A 22,858-nucleotide genomic window follows, 5' to 3' on the forward strand; every position below is an offset into this window, starting at 1 on the left:
CTTCAATGGTGATTTATTCACATATTATAAGATTTTAAGAGAGACATGAAAGAAAAAGAGCGTTAGAAGCAGGTAGCCAGTCATATATTATAATAAGAGCAGAAGAGGGTATTAGTTGATTTTATTGCTAGTTAAAATAAATTTTGGAGTATTTTGAGCAGTATAGACATAGTTCAGAGTATTCTTATCAATTAATCCTAATATAAAAGACGACACCGTGATGGATCAGTCTCGATTAAATGTAATTAAAATTCGGGAGTTATTATTCCCTCTTATCATATATATATATATCTATATATCTATATATCTATATATATATATATCTATATATATATATATATATATATATATATATATGATAGGATACAGTAAGATTATTATCACAATTGTAATCATCCTGACAAAACACAAAACATACGTACACTGAAACAAAGGGTGAAAGACAGTTTCTTCTCTATCATCAAAGGAACATAAATGAAAGGGTTAAGGAGGAGAATCAATCGTCTTATACTTCATCCTTTCAAAAAGGATGAGATAGGTTAGTCCTAACCTAGAGGATCAGCCTAGTTTTATTACTTAAAAAAAAATCCACCATCAAATATTCAGGCGCTGTTTGGTAAACAGCATATTGACCAATTTTTAGCAGATTCAAGGGTTTTAGCATGTTTGACCAATCAATATACTAATTTTAGTGTTTGTTAAATAGCATATTGAAACAACATATTTGGGGTAAATATGCTGTTTTACAATATGCTGCTTACCCCAACATATTGGTTAGCATATTGTAAAATGGAAATTTTTCTCCATTTTACAAAGAAAATTAAAAATCTACTAATCATAAGCTGCCAATTACCAATTAATCCGCTGTTTATCAAACAGGGTCTCAATCTTTCTACTACATTTTCCCTTTAATTTTTCAAAATCCACAAAACCCAGATCTCAAATTTTCAAATTCACTTTCCTTTCCAACTCAATTTCTCATTCGATCCAATCTGTGAAACCCTAAAATCAACCAAAAAATGGAGTCTCAAGGACCCAAATCATCAAAACTCTCAAAGAATTATTCAAGATCACAATCAACAACACTATCAACATCATCATCAACATTATCAACATCATCTGTGTCAACACATTTAGCAATGGTGGAGCTCAAGCAGAAGATTCTAACCTCCTTGTCTAAGCTCTCAGATAGAGACACCCACCAGATCGCCATTGAAGAGCTTGAAACCCTAATCCAAACCCTCCAAAACGACGCCGTTCCAATGCTCCTTAACTGCCTCTTTGACTCCTCTTCCTCGGACCCGAAACCATCTGTGAAAAAGGAGTCAATTAGGCTTCTTTCTAACCTATGTGGGTCCCACCCTGATTCCACTGGGACCCACTTGGTTAAGATCATTGCCCACCTGGCTAGGAGGCTAAGGGACCCTGATTCCGGGGTTCGCGACGCGTGTAAGGATGTGATTGGGTGTTTGTCTGGGATTTATTTGAAGGGTAGTGGTAATAGTAGTAATGGTGAGGGTGAGGGTAATGGTGGTGGTATGGTTTCTTTGTTTGTTAAGCCTTTGTTTGAGGCTATGGGGGAGAATAACAAAGGGGTTCAAATTGGGGCTGCAATGTGCTTAGGGAGAGTGGTTGATTGCGCGACTAACCCGCCAATTTCCGCTTTTGTCAAGCTTTGTCCTAGGGTTTGCAAGTTCTTGAATAGCCCTAACTACTTTGCCAAATCTTCTTTGTTGCCTGTTGTAGTCAGCTTATCTCAGGTTCGCCTTTTTGGCATCGATTTTCAGTTTGTAATCTGTTTGAATGGGTTCAGTTCTGTGCTTTTAAGATTGTGATGATTTCGATTAGGATTTGTTCTAAATACGTGTAGTGTAGATTGCTCAGCTGTTTCCATGTTCAATGGAGACCATGACACGTTATTCTTTAATTCTAACATAGGTTGCTTAATGACGTAATAATTCCGTATTGGGGAGAAAAACAGACATAGATAAGGTTCCCTGCGGTATGTTTCTATGATTGTGATGACTGCTGGGAGCCTGGGAGGTTGGATTTGAGATACAGTGTAACTTGCTAATGATGCACCTTTTAAGCAATGATAAAATAAACTTGAGATTTAATGCTCTATGTTTTCACACTTTCTGCAGGTAGAGGCCATTACACCACAAAGCCTTGAACCTTTGCTACAGACCATTCATGATTGCCTTGCGAGCACAGATTGGGCCACCCGTAAGGCTGCTGCTGAGGCGTTGACTGCTCTGGCATTGCATTCAAGCGATTTGGTCAAAGATGGGGCAGCATCAACCTTGACTGTATTAGAGGCTTGCCGTTTTGATAAGGTTGTTCATTTAAACATTATGTCTTTACATTGTAGTTTAAGGTCGTATAGCATACCGTTTATAAGACATTTTCTCAATGTCTTTTCTGGCATTCCCTTTCCACCTAATGACAGTCATATGCCTCTTTCATTCCTCAATATAAAGATGATAAACTTTTGATACCCGTATTGTTAAATGTTAACCACTTAACCTTTTGGGTTATGAGAACTGTAACACCCGCGAATTTCCCATTTTGACATTTAAAATTTATTAAACCGTTTGATTGCTTTATTTTATATTTTTGAATTATTCAATTTAAATAATTTTATTTCAAATACGATTTTTATAAACGTATTATATAAAAGCTCGTTTATATAAAAATACGACGATTAAATTATATCTTTAAAGCATGATTTATATAATAATATACATATACGTATTTTTGGTCGAATAATAATAGTGACGGTAATAATAATAATCTCTGTCTTAAATTCCGTCTAGCTATAGACCGTCACATTTCCACTTGTGAGTCTAACCTTTCTCGACCTATCCTATATTGACAACACCTCACACCCACCTAACATCTTACACTCCACCTTCAAAATATCTCTCCTATTATTATTATATATTTTTATTATTATTATATATTATATATTATTATTAATATATAATACTATATATATTACTATTATTATTTGGTTTGTGTGGTGATATGAGCACCCGTCCCCACCCCCCTTCTTATCCCATCTTCTTCATTTCACGTAACAACAATATGCAGCAACAACAACAAACCCGTACATCACCATTTTCGTCCCTCCAAAACCAAGATCTCTCCCTTATTTCTCAACCAAACTCCATTATTTTTGTACCATTGGCTTCCCCTCCTCGTTCTCTTTCTTTATATGTAAGAAAGACGCCATCTTGCCCTCTGTTTCTGTTCGGACATCTTACTTTGGGCTCGAATTTCCCGCCTTTTTCCTTCGTTCCTGCTTTTGGGTGTTAGCTGGGACAACTCAGAGTAGCTGCTGTGGACCGGGAGCATGCTGTTTTAGAGAGCAACGAGGTAACGGTGATAGGTTACTCGACAATTAGTCGATATTTCGCCCCTTTTTCTCAGTTTTCATTCTTATTTGTTGAAAAGTCCGGTTCTTTATGTCTCTATTTTACGTGGTTGTTTTGAGTACTATTTCCGTCTCAAAGGACGGGTGTGTGTAGCTTCTCATTCTAGTTGTTGGTCGAGTATGATGGTGTTGGGTCTTGGTAGTTATTCACGTTTTAGGTCGTGTTTATTTCCGTCTCAACATTGCTTTCATTTCTGTCGTAATTTCGGGCCGAATAGATAGTTTGCGAGTCTATGTTTGCAGCCGTAAAAGGGACTGTTTGGACTCTGTTTTGGGGATGGTTGATATGGTGGTTATGAGCAGCTAGTACGGTGGTTGCGGGCAGTCTTGAGTCGGGTCTTGGTGACTGTTTGAAATGGACTAGACTAGCTGGGGGTAGATTTTTATGATCGAGTACCGGGTATGGCTGCGGGTTTGGAGTCGTGGTGGTTGTAGTTAACACTGTGGTTGGACGGTTGTTGGCCGTGTTTGGCACGGTACATGGGATTGTTAAACAGGTTGAGTGTAGCCGTGGGGGAGTGGTTGTAGGAGTTTGGTTGGTGGCTGTTTTGGGGGGAAGAGAGCGGCTGGAACGGGTGGTTTAGATGGCTGTTAGTTGGGCCGTGAATTGGGTCCTTGAGTCGTGGTGTTAGTCCGCTCTTGGTGCAATGTTAGTCATTTGAAGTTATTTAATTTCCGTCTCATATTTATATAACACAACTCGAATATTTCGTTTACTTATTATTCCAATTGGGTTTATTTAACATTAAAAGTTGGGCTCATTATATTCTAATTATTGGGCTTGACTTGTAGTTATTGGACCGCATTCATATAATGGGTGTTTTCGGCGCCAAATTTAGTGTATTTGGACCGTTTAAATTACCATCTCGAATTTTATAACGTGATTCGTTAAATATCGCTCATTCACATATTTTTCACACATTAATCATAAAAGTGGAATTTATTATTTATTCAAGTCAAAATTCGATGAAATGTCTCACTTACCTATAATATGAATTTTTAATCCGTTCATTCTCATTTATTTATCGTATCTCAAATATGAGTGAATTATTCTACTTATTTAATTAAATTGAGTCATTTATGATTGGATGCTTGTTTTGCTTATTATAAATGGTTCATTTCCGTTTGTTTACATTTCTTATTCAATTGGCAAATATTGAGGAAATGGGTTACTTATTCATATTCATGATTATGATTTGGCATGAAATGTCTCACTTGGATTATCATTGGTTCATGTAGTAGTAGTCTCTTTCCAAGTTGATTCGTATCGCTTGGTTGAGTCGTATTCTTGATAATGCCTTCATGCTATACCGTATTGCTTGACTTATCTTTACGCCTCTTTCGGACTGTCCAGCCGATTGTGGGTTTAGCTCATATTTTCCGCCTCTTTCGGACTGTTCTGCCGATTGTGGGTTCTCGACTTCCGTTCGGTCGATCGAGTCTTGGATGCGGACTGTTCTGCCGCATGTCGAATCGGGGACCGTTACGCCCGAGAGTCCGCCGATTTAGACTAGGACTAGGACTGAGTCTTGGGAGTACCATTGTCCTCCTACCAGGGGAATTATATATTGATATATGAGTAGTAAAGGTCTTGCTTGGTTATAGATATTGGTATTAGTCTTTTAAGGTAAGAGTTATGCCTTGTGTTGTTTGTCTTGGTCCTATTGGATACTAGGGGTGAGCTATAAGCCCTCTAGTTGCGATAAGATCGCAGGGATTGATGTCACATCCGTTCTTATGGTGAGATGCAAGACATAAGTATGAATGTGACATTAGTAACCACGTCCCGTGCAATGTTTGCTAAGTGGTTTTCCAAGTAATGGCTACAGTTTCTATCCTTGTAATTTGCATTGGTTGATCTCTTACTTAACTATTTCACATGATTCGAATTCTAATCTCATATCCTTGTCGTAATTCCTTGAAGTGCGTGCTTTTGCACAAATGACCGTATTCTTATCTTTCATATTATTTAATGATTTCACAAGAATAATGGGTCTCCATTATGCTAATATTGATCTATCGTACTCCATCTCATTTAATTGACACGTTTAAATATATAAACTTGATGTTCATATCTTTTGTAAGTATATTACATGATTTATCTAATTGAGTTCTTTGTTGTGTTCATTTCGACATATTGTGGCTGGGAGAACCTTGAGTTACTCCCCACTGACTGTGGCGTTCATGTTTACATGAATGACAGGTTGTGAAGATGCTTACGTGGGGAAGACGTGTGGGCTAGCGAGAACTAAACCCTTGGACCTTAGTTTCTAGTTTAGAAACCCTTTATTTGTTTATTCGTGGGATATCTTTTCCCCGCTTTCTAGACTTGGGTTGTAACAACGTAATTTGGCCTATTGTTGTATTTGTTTCATTTCGTTTTTGGCACCCGCATGTTAATCTTTAACTAGTAATTTAAAAGTTTTTAAAATATCACAAATTCCGCTTTAATTTATTAGTTATGTCTTCCGCTTTATCGCGGGGTGTCACAAGAACTATTGGCTATTTAGCCGAGTTTATAAACAGTAAATGTTATATTCTATATTATCAGGCTCAAGAACTTTTGGATTGTTCAGTGAATATCATAAGAATCCAACAAGTTGAGGCACTAAGTTGAGGCACTTCATTTTATGGTTATGCAAGTTCGGGTTGTTCGGTTATGCTAGATACATATGATAGTTATCTAGAATTGCATTTAATCGTTAGGTCCTTGTTAATAATCCTAACTTAGGGTTGATTGAAGCCAATGATTGGGACTGTAAAGATTCTTAGCTTGATGGTGTACTAATCTTTCGAGTTTTGACTCTTCTATTTATGATCTGTGAAGGCTTAGAGAGATTACTTGAGGGTTCTTACGCATTGCTCTACACATACAACTAAAGTAAATCTGCAGAGCATTTGTGATGTTGCTGATCTGTAACTCTGTTTAAGTTGAGATCCGATTAATGTTGTATGAGCAGTTTGTAACTTGCAATCACTGTTGCAACTCTGATGTCATTTGTGCACATAAGTTTTGGTAAAAGTTTTATGATCTATTTTCCCATCATGTGTTTTGTATGCTATAGATCAAGCCTGTAAGAGATAGTGTTACAGAAGCGCTACAGCAGTGGAAGAGGCTGTCAGGAAAGAATGGAGATGGGGCTTCTGATGAAAGAGCTTCATGTCAAGGTCAGAATAGTATTAGGATGTTCAAATATTCTCCTTTCTTATTTAACATGTGTGCTTACCTTTTCTTGTATATTTTATGAGGAAATCTTCCAGGCGTTGAAGATGTCTTCCCTGATAAAAATAAGCAGAAAGACAAAAAAATTGAACAGTCCAAGGATTCATCCAAAGGTGGTTTGTCTGCTTCTGTTGACAAAACAAAGAGTGGGAGTTTTTCTGATAAAGCTGTTGGTATGTTGAAGAAAAAGTTACCTGCTTTAACCGATAAGGACGTGAATCCCGAATTCTTTCAAAAGCTTGAAAAGAGGGGTGCTGATGAATTACCAGTGGAAGTTGTTGTTCCACGTAAATGTCTTAATTCTTTAAACTCGAACGAGAAAGAGGAGTCAAGCATTTCTGAAATAAAGGATAGCAAAGCAAATATGTCTGCCAACATACCTTCTGGACAACGTGAATTTGAAGGCTATGTGGAGGATAGATGGCTTGATAATGGGTTAAATGCTAAAGACCTGCGACCCAGAACTTCTGGCAGTGAAGGCAAGGATTCTTCCTTCGCCAAAGCTGATGGTCAGTCTGATGGATCTCTCATGAATGGTAAAGGAAATTGGTTGTCTATTCAAAGGCAGTTGCTTCAATTAGAGAGACAACAAGCTCATATCATGAATATGTTACAGGTGTGTTCAAATTATTTGCATGTAAAGCTTTTTTACTTGACACTTCACCTTGGCTGTGTTTCGCATGTCTGACACTGAATATTCGTACGACACAATACATTGTCACTTCAATTTTGTCTGAAAACATGAACTTCTTCACAAAATAACTGTGTGCAAAACCGAGTCATGAGACTCATGACTGTATGACACTTGCAGGCAAGTCAGAGTAACATATATTTAAGCTGGGTTTTTTGTATGTTCTCTCACTAATATATTATGCCAGGAGTTTATGGGTGGCTCACATGACAGTATGGTGACTCTGGAGAATAGAGTACGGGGTCTTGAGAGAGTGGTTGAAGACATGGCACATGATTTATCAGTAGCATCAAATCGGAGGGGTGGGGGTTTTCATTCTGGGTATGAGGGGTCTTCCAATCGACCTATCAGGTATAATGGATATGGTGACTATGGTTGGAGATTTCCTTATGGTGACAGATTTAACGATCCTGAAGGAGATTCTCCAAGTATGAGGCTTAGGGGCCCACCTAGGAGACCCGATCACCAGGACTCGTGGGATTTTCATTCATATGGTGCTGCTAAAATTGGTCAACCCGGTGTGAGAAGAGACATGAGCAGCAATGGTGTTGATAGTAGATCACCCAGATCTGAGCATGAAAGTGACCCAGTTACTTCGCGCCGAGGATGGGATAAGGTTTCCGCTCATGTCAGACTTGGTGAGGGCCCCTCGGCAAGAAGTGTTTGGCAGGCTTCGAAGGATGAAGCTACACTGGCAGCTATTCGAGTGGCTGGTGAAGACAATGGTACAACCCGACCTGCTAGAGTAGCTGTACGAAAATTGGATGCAGAAGCTTTGGGCAATGACAACAATAGACGAGAGCGGGACCCAATTTGGACTGCCTGGAGTAATGCCATGGATGCTGTTCAAGCCGGTGATATGGACACGGCTTATGCCGAGGTCTTGTCAACAGGTGACGATTCTTTGCTTGTGAAGCTCATGGATAAATCAGGTCCTGTTTTTGATCAACTCACAGATGAGATAGCAGTTGAGGCTTTAAATGCTATCATGCCATTTGTGGTGGAGCAGCACTTGTTTGATCTATGCTTGTATTGGGTTCAACAGGTAATACTCTGTAATGATTAATTCTGAACCATCATTAGTTGGTCCTTTACGTATCAAAAAACTTAGTTGGTCCGCCGATTATTTTTGCTCAATAGCTACTGATCTGTTATGGTAACAATGTTATTTGCTGTAGTCTTTACCTTGCCTGGTAGATGTAATACCTTTGTTAAACGAAGTCATTGCTAATTTGCTATATCTTCTACCTTCTTTTATCCCCAGTAGTGAGAAAATTATTTGTCTTCTCCAATTTGTCTTCCCTCTTCTAGTTCCTTTCGGGTTTTTTGTTCTTATGAATACCAGCACTTGAAATGCTCTTCCTAAGTCAGCGTTGGTTCCTTTTCAGTGCATCTCACCTGTCCTATCCCTCCCGACCTTTTGCTTATCTTGACCTACAATAATAGTAGTAAAATAGAGTAATATTTGGTCGTGCTGGTCCTCAAAACCTTTTCAAAGCAGTCGTGTTTCAGTATTACGGCCTTGATTAATGCCTTGCTGGCTACTACACCTTTCCGTCCTTGCTCCATCTCAAGGCACTGATCCTGCGGAAAAGCTGACGATTCATAGTATTAATATTTTACCACCTTATCTGTATTGTATACAACATTGTAACTGATTTTTGACATTGTTTTCTCTTCGAGGAGAACAGTAGTTTAGTTTTTTGTCAGTCAGTTGATATTCCTATTTAGCTGCATGTTTTAAGCTTAGCTGTGTCTAAACTAGTTTTAATTTAGGGTCTTGGCAGACATGTGCCATTCTTAGAGCTATTTGGGTATGCTTGGAAAAAAATTGATGTCTGATGATGTGCTTCTGTTTTGCTTTCAATTATGATGAAACTTAATGCATTTGAGTAGACTTAGCAAATGCTAATTTGGGTTAGGTGCAGATCCAGTCTGGTCATTTTATGTTTTAAGTTTGTATCGGGGTTTGTAATTATGGTCCATTCGGGTATGTATCATTTTGGGTCGAGCAGTTTTAGCTTGGTCAATTTGGGTCGTGTATATTAAGCTTTTTGACATATTATAAAAATAAACTCAGGTGTAATTCGAATTAGTCATGTGAGTTTAATTTGGCTAATGTCGATCGGGGTCATTTTGGGCTGGGTGGTCTCGATTTAGGTAAATATCAGGTCCCTCAATGTTTGGGCCAGCTACAGGGTGGATTGGTTCAATGTATGTTCCAGTTGGGTCTAATTTGCGTCTCGGCTAGCTCTGAATGTTGTTCCCATATTCTGCTGTTGTAGTTGCAATATTTATTACAATGGCATCAAATCATCAATCTAAAATAGATTGTGCTAACCGTAAAACAAACTTGGTTGCAGCTGTTGGATCTGGTGTTGGAGAACGGGACAGATGTATTTGGTATTCCCATAAATGTAAAGAGAGATCTGCTGTTTAATCTGCACGACGCTACTTCTGCCATTGAAATCCCTGAGGATTGGGAAGGATCGACTCCTGATCAACTCATGTTACAACTGGCTTCAGCCTGGAATATTGATCTCCAACAGCCTGGGAGTTAATACGAGATATAGGTTGATTTTCTTGGTCAGTTCTTTAACCTCAAGTTAAGTTTTCAGTGGTTTAGCATACGCGAGGCTATGTCATCTTGCAAGACCTCCCTCATTATGGTAGTAGCATTTGTAATACTTAGTTAAGGTTCTTGTCAAGCTAATCTACATCGGCTTATTCCAAGGATGGACCTGATCTAATATTTATGTTTTGCTGTTGATATTGTTTTTTCTTTTTTTTTTTTGGTTTATTGAAAGAAGTCTTAATTACTGGTGTTAATGAGGACTTGAAGAAGTCCGTCTTCGTTGGATTGCCAGCTTTTTAGTGGAGTTACCAAAGTCTATAAATCATGTTCATATACTTGCTTCTTCTTTCTGAAATGATGTGTTTAGGAAAGGTTATAGAGAGTTGATGTTCTTGTGCACTTGGGTATTGCATAACCCTGGGTTCGGTTCCATTGCTAACTTTGGAGGGAGAATCATTTGGGCAAAATGCATACAAAATGTGTTCTATCACTTCTATGGTCTCATATTGTCACATGACCCCATACCCGTTCATGAGTAAAAATATGCACCATCTTTTGGTCGCAATAAAACCATCTATCCAGCGGAAACAGTGTTGTACACAAATCCGCAGGACATTGAGATGGTAATCAATTTATTCTGGCACACATCTGTTGGCTCATCATGTTTGGAAGTTGATGTTATTATACCTTGTTCCAAAGAGGAAAATTGTACACAAATAACACAATCGTCTTGTATTGACTTACTTTAGTACTCTCTATTCCCTGCCTCTCCGGTTGCTGTCAATGGCGAGAAAAAGAGATTCTCGAGATTTTAATAGAAATATACTAAAATGGTGTTTGACTTTCTTTTTAATTTGCTTTTTGTTTGATAAAAGTTATTTCATCCATTCTTTTGATTTCCATAAAGACAATTACACAGTTTTATTAATGAAGAAACCCAATTTAATTAAGCTAGTGTTGATGATGCCTTAAGACAAATTAATCTCATTTGTTATTTAATTGTGTGCCTCTTAAGTTTAACCATGTAGCATGAAGCTCCAATTGTCAATTCAAGGTTATCAAGAATGTCATCATGAAGATCAAAGATGAAGATAGTCATTAGTGCTAATGTCATGTGCTGTAAGGTGATCGTTTAACACGAATTTACGTTTAGGTGCAAAAACAACAGTTGAGTCAACAGTTAATTAAGGCTCGTCTTTGAAAGAAATATTTTGAAAATATTTGAATCTTTGTTAAAGTGCTTTCAACTTTCACAAATGTTTTCTGAAATTATTTTGAAGTCTTTTAAAGAATATAGAGCTTTCAATGAAATGCTAAGGAGTTTGCTTGCACAATAAGACACTTACTATAAATGGGTTGTTTGCTTTTACATTTATGGAAATGTTTATGGTTCCCATAAACACAACCATTTATGCTTGTTTCTTGTTGAAAAACCCAGCCTATTTTTGTGTGTGTGCACAACCTGATTTCTTGCAATCTTAGGCACCGATTTCTTGAGGAAGAATACTCGGTTTCTTGGTGAGAAATTCGGATGGCTTTGCATGTTGCCCAAGCAAACTACTTACAATATTTTAATCAGTTGTGCTTATGAGTGTAAGATATTTTAATGTAAAGTATACTATTTGAACATTATAAATAGCTTGCTTAATTCATTTTTACAAGTGTGCAACAAACGAGTTTTAAACTGAAAAAGACTTAAGCTTTCAATCGAGTAAATTAACTTTGCAAAACCGTTTATCATTTCAAAATCTTTGAATCTTTTGCAAGTTTGTTTATTTATCATTTGAGTCTTTTACTTGAGTTTGTTGTTGCACCTAGTCGTTTTAGTCGTGTTCAAGGATCCCGTGTTTTGTACTTAAACTTTATCTCCTCCGTTCAATTGAGTGAACAACATTGAGATAAGTGGTCTTGTAACAAACGGGTAGAACCAAAAAGTTTTAGGATAGATTTATCCTTAAGCACGAAGTCTTCGAAGCGGAGTAGCTTTTGAGCATGAAGTCTTTCGGCGGAGTACCCCAAAGCAAAAGTCTTATTGTGGAGTAGCTTTAAGCAATGAGTCTTTCGGCGGAGTAGCCCAAAGCAAAAGTCTTGGAAGCAGAGTAGCTTTTAAGCTTTAGCAACCGGAGTAGGTTGGGGAGTTGTTTTATTATTCGGGGTGGTCTTAGTTTGTATGAGTTTACTTCTGAGACGTTTAATAAAATAGCGCTGGACGTAGGTAGCGGAGTAGTGACCGAACCAGTTTTTAAAAACATCGTTAGTCGTGTCTATTTCGTTTTATTTCCGCTGCACACTCTACTCACGTTTTTATCTACTTAATCAATCGTTGAGTACATCAGTAACTTCGCTTGTCAATCGTTGTTGAATACTTCTAACTCTCTAGTTCTAAGTATCGACTTCTATTTTCATCTAAGCATTGTTTAAAGTGTTTAAGAGTTTTTAAAGAAGCTTTCATTAAGCTTAAAATTTTAAATATACACCTAATTCACCCCCTCCCCCTCTTAGGTGCCCTCGTCCGTGACTTTTCAATTAAGTTTATACTACATGACGATTAACTCATAGTACGGGTAATACAAGTAGTTTATGATGGCGAAAACAAAACATAATGAAGAATGGGATCGAGGACGGTGTACACTTGAAGAGGCCAAGCAGATAGAGGATGTTTGCATGGAGTTGATCTAAAGAATTGGATAACAAATTCCTCCGGCATCAGCATAATCTCCATCAAGTACGCATTTTAACCCTTGACAACACTCAAATCCTGCAAATCCTCCACAAAATTCCCCACCATGCTTACAGGAGCTTGCTTTGTTTTCATAGATGTGGCTCGCCGTTGTCAGACCTGAAAACCATGCATGCACAAATCAATTAGTAAGGTGATGGTTGAGGCCCAACTATTATAAATATTCCTATTACGCTCACTCACTCAAATGACCGTTGTCCGTTGGGCTTGAAGAGTGGTTAGTTGTGCACCGGCTCCCCCGTACCGTGTGCTGGGTTTCCACTTCGAATTTTGAGGTTGCCAGGATTTGAACCCGTGACCTTCGGTCACACTGGCTCTGATACCATAATAGATGAACCATCTCAACCAAAACCTTAAGGTGATGGTTGAGGCCCAACTATTATAAATATTTCTATTAAAAACTACCAAGTACAATTAACCGGACTAGTGGGAGGGGAGGGGGGTATTACCTAAAATAATTAGAAAGAGTGCCATAAAAATGGTGAGAATGAAGGAGGAGCTGAAAGTCTTGGCCATATTTATTTTGTGATGAACAGAAAACGTGAGTTAGTTTAGGAGTCATTTGGTTGCATGTAGGAAGTTGCATTGTCTAGGAAGTGATAAATCACATGATTTTAGAATTCATGTGAATTAGGAAAAGTTGTTTGGTTGAATAAAGGAAATGTAATTCATGTAGGCATTCCCACTTACCTAGGGGGGCCTAGGTAAGCAACTTCCTCCATTATGGAGGAATTAGAGTTCCAAGGTAATTCTATTTCACGTGAATTGGGGTAACCAAACAAGTTACCCATTTTGCAATTCACATGAATTGGAATTCCTGTGTTATTTAATGGGTAACCAAACAACCCCTTAGTATAAATACAAATATCGAGGCAAGTAACGTGATAAACATGTGCCACCTTCATTGACTTTGCGTACCTTTCGTACCCAAAACCACTCACGACTTATCTACAAACTCTCCGATTTCCGAATCAAGTATGCCCCACTTATCTACAAACTCTCCGATCTCCATCCAGAATTTTATCTTTTTTTTAATCTTTATAATCTACCCACAAGCTTCAATATTTCCTGATGGAATAATTCTTGTATAAGCCAGTTTTATACAAGCATTAGGCCATGTTCTTTTGAATTGAAACAGATCTGATCTAAACTGAACAAAACTTATAGGATCTAAACTGAACTGAACTTATATGATCTAAACTGAACTTAAATTAAGTGACTTTAAGTCCAAAAGAACAGGGCCTTAGTGTAAAATTAGTTGGAAAGCCCGTGTGATGCACGAAACTCCCATTAGGATCATTTTAAACAATATGCATGTTAAGCATCCAAGAATTTTTTGAACAACATATTATACGTAAACATTGGTTTACATGGCCATAGTTTGGTAGTATGTAGAAGTTAGCTAAATTGATTTACAAAAAAAAAAAAAAAGGTTCAATTATGTTGAAAACTGGAACATACAAAACTTTGAGATTGATTTAGTTGATCCATGGATCATTAGTCCCTTTAACATAAAAGATATTTCCTTTAGTATTAATTATATTAGTTGTATAACATTCAAAGACACATTTGTGTTATGTAGTTACCTATTCTTATTGTTATACGTACCACCGGTTTTTAGTTATTATACAATGTTATTGTCGATAATGTAGTTTAATTCGTCAAAATGAACACATGATAACTGAGGCCGACATTTATGAGATTCGTAAATTAGAATAACCTACAACATTTACCAATATATTCGAGTCTGTAAGCATGCGACGATGTAAAAGTTTAATGGCAGTACACAAATAACATGTATCTCAATTATATATGTATACTGTTTGGAGAAGGTGTTAGATCTCTAAATAATAGAGGTAGATGTATAAAAACTTCTTCCTAAACGATATTTTTTGTGTTGTCCAAGTACAGTTGTTCCCTATTATCAATGTAGAACTTTAATCCCTCAGTGATATTGTTCTTGACGTTGTTACATAAAGCTAGTCATAACTAAAATCTGGTTTCGGCAGATAAACTTCAAAAAGATTAAGTGAGTGCCCTTGACTCTTATTTATCATCATAGCGTAGCATGACTGCAATTGATACTGTCTCCATTTAATAAACATGAAAGGGATTTTTGTATTCGAGGAAGTCATCACTATCCTTGTGCGCATGTATGGATATATGAGTCATTAAAGTTTCAGGTCTAGTATATAGATATATGTTTATATCTGAAATAATAACTAAGTAAATGTTTATTTCTTAGAAATTAGGATAGCTAATAGGTACTACTCCTAAATTCGATTATATCTAGACTAATTTTAGTAAAAAAAAATCATAGGATTAATTAACTAGTACCTAAGATTGTGCAACTCATTGATATATTTGTTATTAGTATTTTGCAAAGTATATCTAAATAAATACTTTAGTGTATAGTATGTTACTTAAAGTTTATTGATTAAACTTAAAGTATTTAAAAACTTATGCCCACTTTTTTATTTTATATCTTAATTAATTACTTAAAGTTTATTGATTAAACTTTAACTAATTAACTAAACAATTATAAATGTAATGAAATGAACAATAAAGAAAATTGCAAGGACACACGATATTTGAAGTGATTCAGCTTCACACGTCGAAGCCTACGTCCACTATTCTCAATTAATAATTTTAGTACCTTTCTCCGGATTACAAAATTATCAACCCACTCGTATAACTAACTCTAGTTATAACTCGACTTGAATATCACTAGATATTCGATTTGACTATCTTAAGTTACTAAGAAAGCAATTGATTGTTCCTCTAGGTGTTCACACAATTGAACGAGTAGAAACAATATGAAGTACTATTATCTTATAACATAATCTTAAGAATAACAAGCAAATTCAAGAGCACGACTTTTCGTAAAAGATTTTCAATTGCAAACAATAAAAAATGCTTGATTGAAATTTAAACTCAAATTATTTGCAAGGAATTATAATATTTCGAAAAGCTTGTTTGAATTAACGAATATCATGAGTATATATAGTAGAAGAGAAACACTAGGGTTTGGTCGAAACTCTAGGGGTGCCGTGAGGCAAGATGGATTGCTTCATAAGAAACAAATCTTATCACTTCTTAATTTAATCTACTAAATATTTTGGTTAAATAAATAAGGTAAATCTAATATAATTGATAAGATATGAAAATATCTTATGACAATATATCATAGATTTGACCTAAAATTATTTACTTGCATAGGGAGTTAGTTCGGCCTCCATACGGCTCATAAGCCTACCTTAGCCGAAACCCTAGGTCAAAATATCAAGGAGTAGATTAGGGTTAGGTTTACATAATTTAGCAAATCCTAGGTAGCATGACGATTCATAAGTCGTTTTACTAACCAATAGGATAACGTAAATTATTCAATCTAAACAACCCGTATTTCATCTCTATCATATATATACACCTGATTTCAAAACATATTTGAAGAATTTTATCTTTTGAAAATTGATTTTAAAACTATTAAAATCGTGCCTTAAAATGCAACCCAAAGTTATAGTACAAATAGGTATAACCTTAAGTTTGGTAAGTAAAGTTATAGGTGAAATAGCTATAACTTTACCTTCCCAATATTACTTCTTAAGATACCATTATTAGATGATATCCTATACTAGGTAACTAGTTTTAAACCCTTGCAAAAAATGCACGGGTCGTATTGTCGTAGTAGCAGGCGCTACCATTGGATACAAGAGTTAAATAGTTTAGAATTTAAAATGTGTACTCACTATGTTAAATATTTTATTTATGATATACATTACTTTTTATGAACCTGTGGTGGTGGAAGTAATTGGCGTAGGCTCACATGTAATGAAAAAAATACCCATTTATGAAGATTACACATATATGGCTGGCCATTTACATTTAAATTCCATTATAATAAGTTTATTAAAGTGTCTATTGAGTCGGTCCAATTTTTTATAACTATTAATTATCAGCCTAAGTGTGAACTCATTTAATGAAATTATTCGATCATTATCAATTATAAAATCCATTTAATAGTATTAAACACTACATAACTACGAATTTTAGTTAAGTAATTATAATTTAACGCTATTACTACCCTTCCCTTTTGACTTTCGTCGGCTTTTGCGTTAAAACTATAGGTAAATAATTGACCGAAACGAAGAGAGTGTGAAATAATTTAATTGGAATTATCATTGAACTGCTACTACGGATAGAACTATGTTACAACCGTTTACGATAGATGTATATATAAGAACATATCAACTTGTTAACGCAAATAAAATACTCCGTATTAAGTTATCCTCAAATGGCTCAAATATGATACACTGTTTATGATAAATGTATATGAGAACATATCAACTTTGTTAACGCAAATAAAATACTCCGTATTAAATTCTCCTCGAATAGCTCATATACGCTCCAAGAAAATAGTGGCATGATACTCCGTGTTATAGAAGCGGGTACAATTGGGCTCAAACCAAATCATATACTCCTAGTACTTAGAAAGAGACAAATACGGAGTACTACTATATTTTTGCAGAACATAATTAATTAACCTAACTACTTCTATATTTCACCTCACCGTCACTGTCATGCTATCTCTCTTATTTTTTTTTTCTTTCACAGATTTAAATTTTCACTTCTCAATTAATTCATCTTATATATTCAAAATGATTATAAAAATCGTTAGCCAAAAAATATTAGATCAAGTGAATCTGAAAATTTGTTGATATGAAGTTGAATATTTTCATATTTGATTAAGTGTTCGATGTGATAATGTTAAATGTTTTCTTCAGTTTGATCGACTCATCAATTTGGCAAGTACTCATTATATTTATAAGATTTTCTGGGGTTACTGATAATTTTAGTGTGTTTGTGACTTCTTAGTTTCAATTTTTTTCGCTAATTAAATTCCTTTAATATTTTTTTCAAAATATTTACTTTTAATGTTTTCACTTTGTTAATTTTCTAACGAGAGATACTTTTTTTTTTTTCCTTTTTCTGCAATAGTTAGTCCAATTAAATTGTATTCAACCTTATTTCAAAGATTATACTTCGTTAATGTTCTCAAGATCTTCACTTTTGTACATAAAGTGAATGATTTATTGATAATATCATGTGATCCTTGAAATTTTTCTTTAAATCATTTTTTTTTTGTTGCAGTTTTTTTTTGTTTTTCTTTTCCTATTTGAAAATCATTTGATGTATAATGTATGGTTTTTAATGTAAGCATAATATAAAGAGAAATAATAATGTAGTTGTAGGAGTCTAAGTAATTTTAAAGAGATCATGGGGTCCCCACATAAAAAAAAAACAAAAAAGAACAACAACCAATAGGAATTCTTTAAAAAACTCATCTTTTATACTATGTAGATTTTCCTGGAGATCTTCAGTGGTAGGATCATCTTTCAATCTTGATCATAAGCTCTTCATCTTGAGCTTGTTATAGACTTGATCGAGCCTTTTGCTTGAGTGATCATCATACTTGAAACTTGTTACAGTTACTATGACGCTTTAAGAATCTTCAATGTTATAGCTCAAGCTACTATAACATTACTTGAACGATGATTCACAAATCTTCAATGTTATAGCCAAGATTGTTATAACATTACTTGCTCAAATTATAAACTTTAATTAATCTATTAAAGACTAAACAAACAATTACAAGCAAGAATATATATAATATAAAGTACATACTTGTCATTATCAAAACTAATCATATATATATATATATATATATATATATATATATATATATATATATATATATATATATATATGGTCAAACACTTATATATATGTGGAACACTGTACACTCTTGGACTTCTCAGATCACTTCTTCTTGGACCTCTCCTCCTCACCTTAAACACGTGTTTGATGTCCTCCATTATAGTCAATGGCTCTGAAACAGAGTACGCTGAAACCCATCGCTCACAACAACCTCACTGACCTCGTCTCCGACTACACCTTCCTCAAGAACAACCCCTTTCGCCTTTGCGAGCTTGCGTCTCTTCCCACTTATGTCTGTGACACTCCGCGATAACGCGGAAAATATAACTAATAGATTAAAGCGGGAATTTAGGAAATTTTTGAAACTTTTAAAATTTAAAGCGCGGGTTCATTAAAATAAAAAACACAAATAAAGATTGCGGAAATAGAGATTAAGTTATACAAACGTGATAGTCAATGTGAGGGAAAATATATCCCTCGAATGACAATACAATAAAAGGTGAGTCTAATCAATCCTAATAAAACGACTACTAGGCCAAAGTGCTCGCTAACTCACACATGTCTTCACCCCATAGATGCACCAACTAGTACCTGTCATTCATGTAAACATGACCGCCACAGTCAGTGGGGAGTAACTCAAGGGTTCTCCCAGCCACAAAATGTCAAAATGAACACAACAAAGAACTCAATTAGATAAATCATGTAATATACTTACAAAAGATATGAACATCAAGTTTATATATTTAAACATGTCAATTAAATGAGATGGAATACGATAGATCAATATTAGCATAATGGAGACTCATTATTCATGTGAAATAATTAAATAATATGAAAGATAAGAATACGGTCATGTATGCAAAAGCACGTATTTCAAGGAATTAAAACATAGATATGAGATTAGAATCCGAATCATGTGAAACAGTTAAGTAATGGATCAACCAATGCAAATTACAAGAATAGAAACCGTAGCCATTATTTGGAAAACCACTCAGCAAACATTGCACGGGACGTGGCTACTAATGTCACATTCATACTTATGGTTTACATCTCACCATAAGAACGGATGGGAACATCAATCCCGACGATCATATCGCAAGTAGAGGGCTTATAGCTCACCCCTAGTATCCGATAGGACCAAGACAAACAACACAAGAAAGACAAATACCAATATCTATAAGCAAGCAAGACCTCTACTACTCATATATCAATATATAATTCCCCTGGTAGGACGACAATGGTACTCCCAAGACTCAGTCCTAGTCTAAATCTGGCCAGACTCTCGGGACAGTACAGTTCCCAATTCGACATGCGGCAGAACACTCCGCATCCAAGACTCGAAGACAGATCGAAAATCGAGAATCCACAATCGGCAGGACAGTCCGAAAGAGGCGGAAGATATGAGCTAAACCCACAATCGGCAGGACAGTCCGAAAGAGGCGTAAAGATAAGTCAAGCAATACGGCATAGCATAAAGGCATTATCATAAAAAAATACGACTCAACCTAGCTATACGAATCAACTTGGAACGAAACTAATAATGAATGAGCCGATAATAATTCAAGACATCCAAGTCCAGTTATACTCGTAAACATGGATTAGCGACTCAGTTCTCAATACTTGTCACTTGAATAAAAATGTAAATAAACACAGATGACCCATTTATAATAAGCAAAACAAGCACTACTTATAAAGGACTCAATTTAATTAAACAATTAGAATAATTCACTCATATTTGAGATGCGATAAATAAATGAGAATGAACGGATTAAAATTTCATATTATAGGTAAATAAGACATTTCATCAAATTTTGACTTGGATAAATAATAAATTCCACATTTATGATTAATGTGAGACAAATATATGAATGAACGATATTTAACGAATTAAGTTATAATAAAGCATGAGACAAACTGTAAATAACCCACATTCTCACCATTTCTAAGCACACATTATGATTTATAGATGAACCAAGAGTTACTAGGCATGTTCAAGGCATAAAATACGACATTAGAAAGCATAGAACAAGGAAGAAAGAGGGTAGCGGACTGCACAAGCTGTGCTTAGCTCCACATGTGACCAACCCCGTGATCAACTAAGCCGCGACCAACCTGCCCAGCTCACGACCAGCCACTGCCTAGGCAGCCCCAAAACAAGCTAATACAGGCCACCACAAGCAGGTTAAACAGATCGTCAAAGCAGGCCACAACCGAATACCAAAATAGGCCGTGACCGACCCAAACACTGACCACACAACACGCCAAAAACAGACCAAAAAGCAGGCCAAATAGACTAACAAAACAGGCCACAATATAAGCTGTAACAGGCCACCAAAATAGTCCCCAAAGCAGGCCAAACCGAATACCAAAACAGTCCGAGTTCTTACCCAGAAAATCGTGTCACATCAGTCCACTTCTGTCCTAGAACGAAGTCGGAACAACCTACTTTAGCCCTCACACACCCGTCCCAAACAGACCCAGAAATGCATACAACCCACATAAATTTCCTTTAATCAAACCATAACCTATGAATAAACCAACTATGCATCGTCCCGAAGTACCTGCGAACCTGACTTAAAGACACACCCAATTTCTGCCTTAACACAGTCCCTCACCAGTCTACAAAACAGCCTGCTCAACGCATTATAACGGTCCCAAAAATGCATAGAAAACCCGTCCCACATCAGTCACTCTTATGCCCCAAAACAGTCCTGAATCCCTGCAATGACACGTCCCAAAAAGCCCAATCGCAACCCTACCACGGCTGCAAAACAGCCAGCAACCCAGCTCCAAAAATCGAGCCACCTCAGGTCTTAAACACCCCACGTACTCATCCCAAAACAGTCCATACGGCCTCCATTTCGACTGTCCCAAAACAATATGAAGGCTGCACAAAACTGCACCACAAAACTGGTACCAAAACAGAGCTCAATCAGTCCTAAACCGAGTCAAAACAATCCCATCTCAGCACAATTTTCAGACGGAATTTAAGACAGGAATGAAACAAAAATAAGACGCAACTAAGCCCGAATAATAACCTTTTAATTCATCCTAACTATACTCGAGAACCGTCATGTAAAACAGGTCACTGAAGCCACATAAAGCCAGCCCGTTTCAACCACCATTTGAGACGGAAACCATCACGCAAAAGAGAAAAACAAAAGGGGCAAACTTTATCAAACAAAAGCACATAAAACAACACAAAAGACGGAAATTTCAACATTTTGTCGAGTAACCTATCACCGTTATCTTTTTGCCTTTCAAAACTCCGAGGAAAACATCTAAAATGTACAAGCATCCCACCGGGTCTTCAGTTTCTTCAGCTAGAAGAAAGAAAACGAGAGAAAGGAGCTAAAAATCAGAACTTTCATGAGACGGGTCAAACTGAAATCATAACAAAAACAAGACTTTTTACCTTGAAAGGAGGAGCAAGGAAAGGGGAAGAGAATGGTATAAAAATTATCGGATTTGGTCGAGAAATGGGGGAGAAATCGGGATTTGAAGCTCGCATAGGGATGGCGATTTGGTTCACTGTCTGATTTTGCTGTTTATGTTTGATTTTTATTTGTTGCAGGTGAGCTTTCGAGAAGGGGAAAGGGGATGACGGGTGGTGGGGTTTAGAAAAATAATAATAATAATAATAATAATAATAATAATAATAATAATAATAATAATAATAAAAATAATAATAATAATAATAATAAAAATGATTGTTTAAGTAAGAGTGAAAGAGAGTGAGTGTTGTCAATATATGATAGGTCGAGAAAAGATTAGTCTCACAAGTGGAAATGTGACGGTCTATAGCTAGACGGAATAATGTCTCGAGTCTATATTAACTTAAGACGGAAACTATTATTATTACATTATTATTACTAACTGACTAAAGTACGCATTTTTTTAATATAAATTAAGCTTTAAGATTATAGCTTTAATAAAAATTATGTTTTAAAATGAATTAATTAAATTAAATAATTTAAAAATATAAAATAAATTAATTAAACGGTTAAATAAATTTTAATTGTCAAAATGAGAAATTCGCGGGTGTTACAATCACCCCATCTTTTAAAAAGTTTCGTCTTCGAAACTTGAAAGTAGAAATGAAAGGTTATAAAGATAAAGCCAGACTTTTTTTTTTTAAAATTGGTAACTAAAGCATTAAGATCATTTGCATAAATCAAAAATCAAAATACTTCTAAAAGCATTAATAAAGAGTTTTCAGAAGTATATGTCTCCTTCATGAAACGAAATTGCTCTTGTTGTGCACACAAGAACACTAACTTTCCAAGTCAAAGACAAATTTAAAACAAAAATCACTCGCCGACAAGCGTAGAACAAGTTATTAAACGTCTCTAATAACGAGTTCTAACATCCTATCAACGTTAAAATCCAAAGAAAAAGTAATCCACTCAAATTTTCTTTTGCCAAAGCCAAAATAGAGATAAAGGTTTCACTTTTAAACTAAAAAGGGAGTTAAATTC

General features: G+C 35.8%; 1 protein-coding gene across 2 annotated transcripts; it reads left to right on the plus strand.

The window, feature by feature from the left end:
- The first annotated feature begins 931 nt into the window (after positions 1-931).
- On the plus strand, positions 932-10,260 carry LOC141630999 (microtubule-associated protein TORTIFOLIA1-like). 2 transcript variants are annotated; one of them, XM_074443727.1, is made up of 7 exons: positions 932-1,760; positions 2,145-2,336; positions 3,319-3,378; positions 6,502-6,604; positions 6,698-7,275; positions 7,538-8,395; positions 9,714-10,260. In XM_074443727.1, the coding sequence occupies exons 1-7, from the start codon at positions 1,020-1,022 to the stop codon at positions 9,909-9,911; spliced, it is 2,730 nt and encodes a 909-aa protein (XP_074299828.1). In that variant the 5' UTR covers positions 932-1,019; the 3' UTR covers positions 9,912-10,260. The 2 variants fall into 2 exon arrangements, with proteins under 2 accessions (XP_074299828.1, XP_074299829.1); XM_074443728.1 differs by lacking the exon at positions 3,319-3,378.
- The last annotated feature ends 12,598 nt before the right edge of the window (positions 10,261-22,858 follow it).

This window comes from Silene latifolia, chromosome Y (genome assembly GCF_048544455.1).
Source record: "Silene latifolia isolate original U9 population chromosome Y, ASM4854445v1, whole genome shotgun sequence".
NCBI classification, from domain to species: Eukaryota; Viridiplantae; Streptophyta; class Magnoliopsida; order Caryophyllales; family Caryophyllaceae; genus Silene; species Silene latifolia.

Coding starts and splice junctions, on each gene's coding strand:
- LOC141630999 (XM_074443727.1), top strand. CDS start 1,020: ATGGAGTCTCAAGGACCCAAATCATCAAAACTCTCAAAGAATTATTCA. Junction 2,337..3,318: donor AGGCTTGCCGTTTTGATAAG/GTTGTTCATTTA, acceptor TTTGGGTGTTAG/CTGGGACAACTCAGAGTAGC. Junction 3,379..6,501: donor CTGTTTTAGAGAGCAACGAG/GTAACGGTGATA, acceptor TGTATGCTATAG/ATCAAGCCTGTAAGAGATAG.